A 14,007-nucleotide genomic window follows, 5' to 3' on the forward strand; every position below is an offset into this window, starting at 1 on the left:
AAGCAAGGCATTGTAGTAGTTTTACTATAATAATAGCTTTCTGTGCGTGACAGTAATGATAAAATACTAGTAAAAACTATGTGGAATTTTCCTAATGCATTCGAGATCACAGTTCACTTTGGTTATAAAGTCTCATTCTTTTCTACCCATCATTAGCCTCCCCTTGGAAAGCAGAATAAACCCTGTATGATCATTAACTCTAAGGATATCAAAACAAGAGCTCACTTTATTCCCCAAACTGACAGGTCAGTAATCAAACTATAAAAGCTAGTGATAAGACGCCAGATAACATAGACAACCATGTAACTGTCTGAAAATCTCACTTCTCCAATAATTATTTTGGCAGAATGAAAATTCAGCCTCGCCATACCACATCTTGAGTTGAAGAAATGGCTAACTCTTAGATGTGAGGGTTGATGGGATCTACATTTTGTATCTTTTTCCTTCCATACTATTCTTTGAAGAAGGTCCCAATAAGCAATTAATCGAGAGACAGAAGGAAAGTGCTCAAGTGAAAGGCTTAGGAATAACTACCATCTGGGAAAGTGGTGCCTGGTGGGGGGGAAGAAATTAGAAATGGATTGCATGTAGTTTTTATCTTGTACAGAGTAGACTTCACTAATTTTAATTCTTGTCTCTTCACAACAATCAAGGTTGGCTAAAAATGTCAACTGGTCTTTTGGGCTCAACTGTCTCTGGGGCTCCAGAAATCCGAGTTCCCTTTTCTTTTTCCATAGGTCCTGAGTGGTTTACACTCCTCTATGGAGACAACAGTAGATTTCTGCACTCAGAGCCATTGTCACCTTGCATTTCTTACTGCTGCACCCTGCTACTCTCCGTGGAGGGAGAGCGGGGGCCTTTACCTGTTATCCTGGCACCACTGAATCTCCACCTAGTGGAGATAATAATTAGAATAATAATTAGATAATAATTATATAATTAGATAATAATTCGAATAATAATAATGCCTAACACCTACTGATACTTTCATGTGCTGGGCCAACATGTTAGTACATCTTAATGCATGTATGTACTAGTGTCCTCGCTGTACAAGTGAGGGAATTTTGGCACAAGGACTTGAAGGCTACACAGCTAGGAAGCGGGAGGCTAGAACATAAATACAGGCAGCAGGTGTGTGTTTACAAATGATCATTCTGTACAGCCTATGAGAGAGTGTTTTGAACCTTATCTACACCAAATCTTATTTTATGTATGCTTCAGTGATTTTTTTTTTCTTGTTCAAATGAATGTTGTTGACATTCACCACTTTAGTGCATGTGCCTATAGTTCAATGATTTTAATTGCAGAAGAGTATAACACTGTAAAACTATGCCATATCTTACTTCTCCATTCTACTCTTGATGAACATTTAGGAGTTTCCTTCCTTTCCTTCCTTCCTTTCTCTCTCTCTCCTTCTTTCTTTCTTCTCCCTCTCTTCTTTCTTTCCTTCCTTCCTTTCTCCCTTCTTTTCTTCCTTCCTCTTCTTCTTTCTTTTTTTTTTTCACAAACTTTCTTGTATATATCTCCTGGAACACATGTAGAAGGATGTCAGAACGGTATATGCTTAGACAGAGAATTTCAGGATCAGAGAGTATACACTATTTAACTTTACTAAATAATACCAAACTGTTTTTAAAATAGTTACACCAAATTACAGTCCCACAAAACTGGATGAAAGTTTCCATTGCTTCACATTATTAACTAAGTCACAAAAGGGTCCAGTTTTTAATTTTGGGTCAACCTTACAGATAAGAAATAGTATGTAACTGAAGGTTTCATTTGCAGTTCCCTGATTTCTAAATAAGCTTGAGCAACTTTTTTATGTGTTGTTTTTTTTTTTCTTTGACTCATCTTCCTATTCAGGGAAATTTCTGTTCACATTTTTGCACATATTTCTACTGAGAGGCTTAACTTTTTCCTATTAGTTCCTTTTATATCCCAGAGTTTAGACATTAATTCTTTATCAGTTACATATATCGCAACTATCTTTTCAGTTTGTGAGGTATGGGTTTTTGTTTAAGTCAGGTTTATTGAGGTGTGATTTACTTAAAGTAAAACTCACCTTTTTTCAGGTGTCCAGTTTGAAGGATTATGTCCGATATATAAAACAGTTTGATTACCCCAGATAGTTCCTTCATGTGCTTTTGTAATCAACCCTTCCTCCAGCTTCAGGCCCTGGCAACCATGACCTACTTGCTCTGCCTATAGTTTTGTCTTTTCCAGAAAATCATATAAATATATCCCTACAGAATGTAGCCTTTTAAGTCTGGTTTCTTTCACTTAGCATAATGCAGTTGAAAAACATATATGTTCTTGCATGTATTTGTAGTTTCTTTGTATCACAGAGAAGTATTCCTCTGCATGGATGTCCCAGGAATTGTTCACGAGTTAGTTGGTGAATATTTGGGTTTTTAATTATTCCCAGTTTGGGACAATTAATAATAAACCTGCTATAGGTATTTCCATACAGGTCTTTGTTGGGACATTTGTTTTGACAAATGGAGATACTGAGTTGTATGGCAAGGGTATGTTTAACTTGACAAAATACCGCTGAACTGTTTTCCAAAGTGACTGTACCATTTCCATTTTGCATTCCCACCGACAAAGTATGAATTCCAGTTGTGCTGTATTCTTGCCCACATCTGCTTGAGGCTTGTTTCTTTCTTTGTTTTTAGCCATTCTAGTAAATCTACAGAAATAGCTCACTAAGGTTTTTAATTAGCATTTTCTAAGGGCCAGTGGTTCTGAACAGCTTTTCACTGCCCTTTGGCCATCAGTATCTGTTTTTTGGTGAACTGTATCTTAAAATGTTTGCCCATCTATTATTGGGTCATTTGTCTTATTATTGAATTGTAAAAGTCCCTTATATATTGTGAATACAAAAATCATGTACCAGATAGATTAGGGTCCTGCAAAGATTGTCTCCCAGCTTATGATTTGGCTTGTTCTTTTCTTAACAGTGATGTTGAAAGAGCAGACATTTTTAATTTTGATGAAATCTAACTTTTAAATATTTTATAATATGTGCGCTTTGTGACCTATCTTTTAAAATAAAAATCTTTGCCTTATCCAACATCACGAGACTTTTTCCTATTTTTTCCCCATAAGTTTTATAGTTTTACATGTTGGTCTATGATTAATTTTCAGTTAATTTTTGTATCTGGTGTGAGCTGGGACAAGGTTCATTTTTTTGCATGTGAATATCCAGTGGTTGCTGTGCCCTTTGTTGAAAACACCATCTTTTCCTCACTGAATTACTTAACACAACACCTTTGTTGAAAGTCAGTTGTCCCTCTGTGAGAGTCTATTTCTGGACCTCTTATTCTGTTCCCCTGAGCCACATGTATAACAAGTCTTGAAATGCAGTAGTATCCTGAGATCTTGGTAAACTCACCAATTCTCGTGGTTTCTTCTTGGTTGATTTCCTAGGATTTTCTATAGAATGATGATGTTATCTGTGAATAATATAGACCATTTTATTTCCTCCTTTCTAATCTGTATGTGAAAAAGTTTAGCCGACTACAAAGTTACAGGGAATAGTCCCTACAAGAGATCACCTTAGCTTCTGACACGCCCCCAAATCTACCCTCAGTTTCAATAATTCACTTAGAAGGACTCACAGAAGTCATTGAAAGCTATTATACTTGTGGTACAACTTATTATAGGGAAAAGATATGAAAATCAGTCAAGGGCAGAAGTGCATAACATAGAGTCCAAGGAAATATGAAGCAGAGCATTTCCGTTGTTCTCTTCTGTAGAGTCAGGAAGTATTACTTTCTTGATATTGATGGGTAGTGGTTTATTCATGGTATATCATCAACCAGGAAAGCTCACCTGAGCCTCAGTGTTCAGTTTTTTCGTTTTTCTGTGTGTTTTTTTTTTTGGGGGGGGGGCTCCATTACATAGGCATGACTGATTGATTGACCACTTAATTGATCGTAGTCTCCAGGTTGACTTCCATGATTTGACCAAACCTCCCATCCTGAATCACACTGTTGGTCTTTTTGGTGTGGGCAAATCCTACCCTAAATCATATTGTTAGAATATCTAGTGTGTCCCAAGCCCCCCAGGCAAACAAAGATACTCCTTCATCTTCGGCATAAAATGTTGAGAGCTTAGAAGTTTCCTCTTAGAGGCTGAGGGCAAAGGCCTGACCTCTTTGGGGACAAGGTTAAATTGTTTACTACGTAGTTATGCCTTATTTCTTTTTCTTCTCTGACTGCATAGACTAGGACTTCCAGTACAAGACCCAATAGACGTGGTGAAAGGACACATCCTTCTCTTGTTCTTAGATCCAGCCTTGACCTTAAGAGGAAAACATTCAGTCTTTTACCATTAAGTACGCTGTTATCCTCAGGGTGTTTGTAGATGCCTTTATTAGGTTGAGGATGTTCGCTCTTTCTGTAGTATTCTTGAGAATTTCTAACACGAATGTGTGTTCGTTTTTGTCAAGCGTTATTTTCTGTGTCTAAGAAGATGATTAAATGGTTCTCCCTTATTTGTCCATTAAAGTGATGACTTGATTAATTTTTGTTTTTGAATTTTTAAAAATTTTTTAGATTATTTTTTTTAATTTAGTTTTCAGTAATCGTTGACATACAATATTATGTTACTGTCAGGTACACAACATAGTGATTAGACATTTATATACAGGTACCTTATGAAGTAATCAGCCCAGTAAGTCCAGTATTCATCTGACACCATACATAGTTATTACAATATTATTGACTATATTCTCTATGCTGTAGTTTACATCCCCATGACTATTTTTATAACTGGCAATTTGTACTTTTTAATCCCTTTCACCTTATCTCCCATCCACCCTACTCCTTTCTGTCTGGCAACCATCAGTTTGTTCTCTGCATCTGTGAGTTTGTTTCTCTGCATCTGTGAGTTTGTTTCTGTTTTGTTTGTTCGTTAATTTTGTTCTTTAGATTCCCTATATAAGAAAATCATACCGTATTTGTCTTTCTCTGTCTCACTTATTTCACTTAACATAATGCCTCTAGGTCTATCCATGTTGTCGCAAATGGCAAGATTTCATTATTTTTTATAGGTGAGTAATATTTCATTGTATATATGTACCACATCTTCTTTATCCATTCATTTATCAATAAACACCTAGGTTGCTTTCATATCTTGGCTATTGTAAATAATGCTGCAGTGAACATAGGGGTACATATATCTTTTCAAATTAGTGTCTTTGTTTTCTTCAGATGAATACCCAGAGTGGAATTACTGGGTCATACGATAGTTCTATTTTAAATTTTCTAGTTTCATATCATTGTGGTCAGAAAAGATACTTGGTATTATTTCAATCTTTTTAAATTTATTGAGACTTGTTTTGTGGTCTAACATGTGGTCTATCCTGGAAAGTGTTCCATGAACACTTGAAAAGAATTTGTATTCTGCTGTTTTGAGTAGAATGTTCTATAAATATCTATTAAATCCATCTGATCCAATGTGTCCGTTAAGGCCAATGTTTCCTTGGTTTTCTGAGTGATCTATTCATTGATGTCAATGGGGTGTTAAAGTCCCCTACTATAATTGTGTAAACTGTCAATCTCTCCTTTGATGGATGTTAATATTTGCCTTATGTATTTGGGTGCTCTTATGTTGGGTGTGTAGATGTTTATAAGAGTTTGTTCCTTTTGTTGGATTGATCCCTTTATCGTTATGTAATGCCCTTCATTGTCTTGTTACAGTTTTCGTCTTAAAGTCTCTTTTGTCTGAGATAAGTATTGCTACCCCAGGTTTCTTTGTGTTCCCATTTGCATAAAATATCTTTTTTTATCTCTTCACTTTCAGTCTTTTGATCCAAAGCGAGTCTTTTGTAGGCAGCATAAGCACAGGTCATGTTTCTTTATCAATTCAGCCACCCTATGTCTTTAGATTGGATCATTTAATACATTTACATTTAAAGTAATTGTTGATAGGTATGTACTTATTGTCACTTTATTAGTTATCATCTGGTTGTTTTTGTTGTTCTTATATGTTCCTTTCTTCTTCTCTTGCTCTCTTCCCTTGTGCGTTAATGACTTTCTTTGGTGATATGTTTGAATTCCTTTCTTTTTTCTGTGTGTATCCATTATAGGTTTTTGGTTTGTGGTTACCATGAGATTCAGATATAACAACCTATGTTTATAGCAGTCTATTTTAAGTTGATAGTCAATGATGTTTATTCCAATATATGGTATCATGCACTATCTCTAACAGTATTGTTTCGTTTTTTTTTCAAATTTACCATTATTTTTATAATTTTAAAAATCAACTCAAATGGATTTATTTCTTTGAATGGTAAAAAAATATTGACAATGGTTTCATTTGTTTCCAAGCCAGGTAATGTCAACACTGTCTTTAAGCAGATTGACATGTCACTTGTTGGTACAAAGGATTCATTTAGCGTAGGTCTGTAGGAAGCAAACTTGGCCATAAGAAGCAGCACCACATGTATCGAGATGTCAAGTAATAATTTTATCTTTTATAAAATAATCAGGATTGAATGAGTTTGTATTAAGAAAGCCTACAATTGTGACTAACCATTTTACGAATAGATTCTGTCTACAGCAGGTGGAGCCAACATTGGTCCATACAATAAATGGAAGTCTGCCATTTTGGACTAATAAGGCTTGAGAACAGGGTTGTGAACATCGGGTTCACACCTTACTACCACGTCATTAGATTTCAACTTCCTAAGAGCAGATAGACTTTAACTTATCAATAACCTAATTCACTGCTTTCCATCAAAGCCGTTCCTAATGTCCAGTGTTAGCAATGAGTACCTCCAATCTTCTCATTACTCAAGAGTCGTCGTGAAATAATGCTCTATCCTCCATTTTAGAATATAAGGGCTATTCGGTAAAGGTTGTTAGAGCATTGAACTGGCTGTGATCATCCTAGGTTAATTAGTTAATAATATTCTTTCTTTTTCCCTTCTTTCTTTCTAAAAACAATAACTGAAAACAGTGAACAATGCTTCACTTACATAATTGGGATCTTTAAAGAGCCATCCTTTGCCATGGTTTCCCCAGAATTGACAACATCTTCAGAGGGTAGATAAGTAAATTTTGTGAGTCATACTTTTTGAATGATTTTGCAATGCCCTGTGACAACTTTCTTTATAGATTTTTACTTGATTTTGTTGCAGAAGTGGGCCAGGAGATTTCAAATTGTGTTTACTAAAATCACTGCAGCTTTGTGGCCCCTGTGATACTCTGTATATTAGAAATAGAGAGGATGGTACTGAGTAAAGCAGAGCGATAGTCTTCACGTGTAAATAATCCCCTACTTCTCTGGACGTCAGTTTTCCTTTCATTTATAAAATGAAGGATTTTGAGCACAATGTCTCCACAGTACCAGCCCAAGTTCTAAATTTATGATTCTATGGTGCTAGAGGATTTATGACTAGTTCTACAGGATTTATGACCATCAGAACAACAACAACAAAAACGAAAGTTTTTTCTAGAGCCTCACCATGGAGGTAGGCATGGAATCAACTCTCTTAGCTAAGAAGCTAAGAGAAAAATAAAGCTTTGGGTGGTGAGGTCATCAAGACCCCATGGGAAGGGAAGCCCAAGCTCTCTGGGCTTTCCTCTAGTGAAAATGACCTGCCATGTTCCGGACTCTTCTCCTCACCAAGTCCTCTATGTTTGATCTAAACATGATTTAATCTAATCAGTAGGAAAGGGGTGCATCACAATAAATCACTCTAAGGGTAGAGAATGTTGTGCCCTGCACTTTTTATTCAATAGTTACAGATTGAGGATGAATGTAAAGGACTTTACAATTTAGTAACATTATGAGTTTTCAGTTTTTAAAATGTACTTCTTCTACTCACCCTTAGAAGACATGCAGCCAAATTGACTTTGACCAAAAGCATTTGAGATGCTTTCCAATTATTTGTGGTATACAACCCAAAACATTTATCATAATTTTCCAGCTGGGGAAATAGAGACACCCAAACATTAAATTATTTGTCCTTGGGTCAGAATTTAACCCAATCAAGTTTTTTTTTCTCCTATAGAAAGAGATTACCACAGGGAGGGAAAAAAAGATAACGTTTGAAGTTGCTATAGACTGTGTTAATTACTGGATATCCTGAAAAGATCATTTAAGATACCTGATTGCCAAAAGAGGTGTTTTTGTTGAAGTTACTTTTAGCTGAAAGTCTAGGGATTCTTTTAATGCTATCTTTTAGCTAAAAATTTCTAGAAACCATTGTGGGTTTTTTTTTGAGAATTATCCTTTTTAATATTGTGTGAAAATAATGATTTGGTTTGTAGTCAGCTTTTAATATGGAATAATGCTATGTACTGTATTTCATTCATCCAATGCTTACTCTCTAGTTGTAAGTTGCAGGCAAACATACCTATACGTCAAATTAAACTCCTACTTACATGATTACACCATTGAAGTCTTTCTGTCACCCTTGAGTTATCTATAAGACAACTCTAGAACACAAACAGGCTTTATTTTGTTTTGGTTCTAGGCCTGCCCTTGTGAACAGTATGGCTGAATTAACGGGAAGCCAAACAAATCTAAGAAAGAATATACAAGTGGTCATTTTTCTACTATGAAGTATTTAACTGGAAACTATATTTCTTCACAACTGGACATTTAACACACCACACAGAATTCTAGATTTTTACTCACAAAGAAATTCCTATTTCTTAATATGGCTTAAAGCAGGAATTATATACACTGTACACACACACACACACACACACACACACACACACACACAGGATCTATAGATAAATGTATATACAGAAGGTGCTATTAAAATTGTAATACTCAACATACACCGATAACAAAAGGTGAATGTAAGTCACACGTGACTTCTGCAATTACAAGAGGTACTCAAAGTGGTTACCATCAGCGTAATTTTAATAGTTTTTTTCCTTTCTTAAAATGTGTATACATTTTTTTGGCACCCTCTGTGTTTATATATGTATATGTTCAATTATCCATCTCAACTCAGGAACGCTCTCTGCTCTGCCCCCTAGTGCCCAAGAGATGAGATGCTGTAAAACAGTCCCTCTCTGAGCCAGACGGTGGGTTTCAGACCCTTCACTATTCCTTTAGTTATTTTACTGAACAGTACTTTCAGTACTCTTCCTTATAGGCAATATCTATTCAAATAAATTGAGAGCCACTTTTTCCTGCACTCTAGCGAAGCATTCTTTACATGTGCCCTCATCCACAGTTAATATATGATTCCATGTTTCAGAGTCTCCCACCCTCCGCAGATTGTTCTGCCCATTCCTGACTGGGAACCGGAAGAGGAGCCCCGCAAAGAGGAGGGAGTTGGACCATTGGTGGAACATATTTATGAGGTAGATGTTGTTTCTGTTGAAACTGTGTCTGGGGCTTATTCTTATGCTCTTTACTAATGAGTTCTTGATAGCATTTTAAAAGACACCAATATAAAATCTGAACTTTATGTACTGCCTGGATTCTTGCTGTTGTGCTATCACATTGCAATGGGTGGTGGTGGGGTGTCCTGATAAGTAACCACTATATAGTCCCTTACTTTTTAGTGGTGAGAGCCATTATGTAGCGAGAAACATTTTATCTTATTACTGTTGTTCTTTTTTAAATGTTCTTTACTTCCTCTCTTTTTAATCCTTGGATGGTCTAATCATGCAAGTGACTACCTCCCTAGACGTTATTTCACTTCTTCCTACAACTTCATATATCCTTAAAATCCACCCACCTTGTAAACTAGAAGTCACCAACCAGAAGGGACCAGACAGAAAATTTTATGGATTATTCACTATTGCACAAAAAAATGCATATGGAATATATATGATGGGTAGATGGTAGATAGCTAAGAATAATTTTACTGTTCATTCAAATAACCCAAATTGGACATGAATAACTGATTCATGCCTATTCGTGAGATTTGAAATAGCCCATAGACTTAGTACACTATTTTCCAGCAGCAAACCAGTGTCTCATGAAAAAAACCCTGATGATCTTTTACCCCTTCAAATGTTAAATCATGACTAGGGAAGAGTTTTGTTGATACATCATATGAAACATTTAAATCTTGTACAGTTAGAAACCAAGATACAGTAAAGGGTTAGTTTAGTAGTCGTTCTTTTTTTTTATTATTTTTTTTAAAATAAAGTCAGTGCTCTCGGTGGAGAATAGTTATTCTTCCTGTTCATTTTCAAGAGACCAGGAATGGAATTTTGATAAAAACGATGTTCCAAGCCATTTTCCATTTGGGATTCCTTCTTGATTGATGTCCTCTGTCCATTTCCTATGTAACTCATACCACTAACCTAATAATTCTGGCTATGACTTTCATCTTAAACTGCATTCTCTACAGTTAACAATAAAGCCATCTCAAAACTGATGAACTGTTTACATATATAGGGAAGAAGTACCAAGTCCTGTGCAGTGTCATCATGAAAACCTCTGTCATCCCCCCAACCTGTGCTTCAGTCAGAAGCCCTGTCCAAAGCAGGATCAAAGCTTTGCCTTAAGCTCTCTTGATAGTAAAAGGATAACACAGTCCCCAAGGCCACTTGGATTAAGAACTTCACTGGAAAAAAAAGGCTGTCAAATAATTTATTAAACCTCGTGTGCACCAGTTTCTACTTAAGAATGCCTAAACATTCAAGTTTGAAACCATATTCAAATGCAATCATTCTCAGGGCTACCCTGTTTCTGATCTTAGTTAAATGGATCAAAAAATTTTAGGGTAATAATCAATAGAGCCAAAAGCAATCATCGAATGCTTTTTACATGCTAATCTCATGTCTCAAAAATATACTGTCATCAGTAGATGCCATGTTGCTTTGATCATGTGAAGTAAATGGGCCACCTAATAAGGAAAACTAATTATAAATTGTTTTATGGACCATGATAATTGTCAGAACTGTGAGGAAAAAAGACAAAAGGTCCCTGCTAACTTTGAATGTTTTTACAACCACGATAATTTAAATATCCTTAGTGTGTTTTGCAAGCTGTTTTGTGTCCTGCAAGTACAGGATTCACGTGTTTAAAAATGTTCATCTCTTTATGAGAGGCAGTCTTTCCCTGTGACTTGCTGATTAAAACAGAAGGAGCTCAGCTTTGAAATGCACACTTGAAGTGAACTGTGGTGAGCCTGGGTCTTTGGCGTTTGATGGATAGCCATTTTTCCAGAGGGTGAAAGAGAGTGCATCACATATGGTTGTAATTGACAAATCAGTAGTCAGGAAAGAGGCGATTTCAATGTAAAGAAAGAATAACTAGGTCTTGAAAGCATATAATTCAAATTGCATTTCTAGCACTGTGAGTAAATTAATATAAATTTAAGGTAAGCATCACATTGATCAGACACGGTTCATGTGGTCTTTGGGGAGGAAATCTGCTCTTCGAGCCTCACAGATTGAAGCGTCCTCCCTGAGCACCACACATCTTGCTTTCGGAGCTCCTTCTTGCTTACAGAAATTCTATTTCCTAAGTTCCACAGTCATAGTCCAGATGACTTAAAACTAAAATTACAGGCTTTATAAATAGGTACAGAGTATGTAGAATTTGATCTCCTCCTGCTGCCTGAGTTGTACTGTGACATGTTGTGTCCCTTGCTCGTAGCTGCACAATATTGGACCAAGTGCCATCAATGACACACTTTTGGAGGTGGGCTGGCCATTCTCTGCCCGGGATGAATTTCTCCTTTATATTTTTCATATTCAAACTCTGGGACCTCTACAATGTCAAACCAATCCTGACATCAACCCACAGGATATAAAGGTAGGAGCCTGGTATAACCAGCAGCTTTGTTTATTTTTTTTATGGTAAGGTAAAAACGAAAAACAAAAACATAAAACACACACACAAAAAAACAGTGGCTTGTAAAAGAAAACAAAGTAATTATAAGTTATTTCCATGATAATTGTCCAGACCTTTTCTTTCACTTTTGTAGTTAAAATGCCAGACCTAACTTAAAATATCATTCCTAGAAAACTTAAATTTCTCTTAGTGTTATTGCTCATGGTGACTTGTTATTTATTTAGCCTATTTCAATATGTACTTGTTATATATGGTTTGACTAGCAGCACAACCAAACTAAAATCATTGACATGTCATGTTTTGCAGAATTTGTACAAAATGCTATTTTTAAAGTCTTTTTGGTATATTGCCAAAAGTCATGCGGATCTTTGCCAAAACAGCTTTTCCAGCTGTTGCCAATAGCGAGTGATGAAATGCGATAATTTGCCAAAGGCCATCTCAGTGCCCTGAGAACCCCCAGACTGGAATTTTCAGGACCCCATTCTTTAGTGACGCTTGTAGAAAAGCCAAGAGCACTGCCTGTCAAACTCTCAAGTGTCTCCAAATCACCTGGGACTCTGGGATACAGGGTCCGTGGTGGGGCCCCAAGGGGCTGTCTCTTGGCACACACCCACCTGATAGCCACGAGGCTGGTTTGGTCACACTTCAGCTAACGAGGAGCTGAAGCATCCAGAGAGCTGATCCCATCCAGATTAAGGTCCAAATTTGGCTTTAGGCTCCTTCTAGAAAGGAAAGAAATTAATTAGCATAAGCCCTGGAAAATGTCACATTTGAATGAAGGAAAAAAAAAAAAACCTTGTTAATCAGATGTCCTCACAAGAGAACTTCATTTAAGAATGAACATCCCGTAGTGGCTGCAGGGACATAGTGTCTCCATGAGAAATGATATAGAGGGCAACTTTATGAAACACTCACTCAACAGTCCGGGATACAGGTCTCCCTCTACTTTCAACCAGAGACACTGGGACATTGCCCGTTATGAAAGGCTTTCTTTTTTCAGCTCAACATGCCTTCTGTTCAGAGAGAGGAAGACTAAAAGGGGGTTCAGTATTAAAAGATTTACGGGGCAACCAGCTTCCTTCTTTATGGGGAAATAATAAAGAAGACCACTTGTATTCCACGAAATTATTTAAAATACTCCCTCCCTGGAATTTTTTTTCCATTTCCTCTCTCTTTGCTTTGCATTGAGATGATTTTCACAAAATCATCTTCATAGACAGTAGCTTATTATAAAATAACATCTTCAAATGTTACTGTGTAACACTGAAGTCATTAAAACATATCCTGTTCTGCAGTTAACATACACTCTATTTCCGTCATAGATGCTTGGAGCACGTGATTATGCAGAAGGTCTCTAACGCTCTTTGAGTGTAATGTTTAGTTTATATCTGACACTATTTATATATGTTTGTATATATTATGTAACTTGTTTAATGTGCACCACGTTGGTTGTTTTTTTTTTCTCTGTTGCAATTTAAGAATCATTTACAGTGACTGGCACAGAACAAATAGATAACTTGCCTTAAATGTTGACAGATTCATGCAAACTGAGTGGTAGTAAATAGTAAGCACCTGCATTCCCTGCTACCCAGTTATTCTTTAAGTGTAGACTTTGATTAAAAAATCTGTCAGAGGTTAGTAATTTTTAAAAAGCAACTTAATTATGGTCCTTCTATAAAATTCTCAATCTGTGGAAAATCAATGTAAGATTTGATTACAATATGAAGTAACAGCTCCATAAAATAACTAATTATAACTAATTCATGAATTCTTGAAATTCTGAATACGTGGGACACTTGAAATGTTATTACTTTCAGGTTCTCAAAGTATTGTTACCTGTATTCAATAAGCATGACTCAGAGAGTCTAAAAGAGCTTTTACCAATAAATACATTTTAAAAATTTATAGTCAGTTTATATCAGTAACTATAAACAATTGAGAGTACTTAAAGATTATTTTCCTTTCAAGATATTAAATAATTTCTCGGTGAAGTCATTAGTAATTTACTTAGCAATTTATTTCTTCCTAGATAACTCAAACAAAGCCAAAGTCTATTTTCTGTCTTAAATACAAATTGGAAATTAGTCAGGGACAAATTATTTATTATATCTTGTTATCTTCAAAAGAATAGGCCTGGGAAATTTTTAAATTTAATATCAATTTCAGATTTTTACATCAAAGCTAATTGCCATTTGTTTGTTTTTTAATTCAACTATAGAT

At 35.9% G+C, this 14,007-nt stretch overlaps 1 protein-coding gene across 4 annotated transcripts in view; it reads left to right on the top strand.

Moving 5' to 3' along the window:
* Positions 1-14,007, top strand: part of ITGA8 (integrin subunit alpha 8) — a 167,951-nt gene that overhangs the window by 120,370 nt on the left and 33,574 nt on the right. For 3 of the 4 annotated variants that reach the window (XR_013993892.1, XM_081057808.1, XM_081057809.1), the window contains 2 exons: positions 9,230-9,335; positions 11,590-11,748. Coding sequence is in view for 2 of the 4 variants with exons in the window: in XM_081057808.1 (XP_080913934.1) it covers positions 9,230-9,335; positions 11,590-11,748 (265 nt within the window). In the remaining 2 variants the exon portion in view is untranslated. The remainder of the gene's footprint in view (positions 1-9,229; positions 9,336-11,589; positions 11,749-14,007) is intronic. The other variant, XR_013993893.1, reaches the window with a different exon arrangement.

The sequence above is a fragment of the Rhinolophus hipposideros genome, assembly GCF_964194185.1.
Source record: "Rhinolophus hipposideros genome assembly, chromosome: 1".
Taxonomy (NCBI): Eukaryota; Metazoa; Chordata; class Mammalia; order Chiroptera; family Rhinolophidae; genus Rhinolophus; species Rhinolophus hipposideros.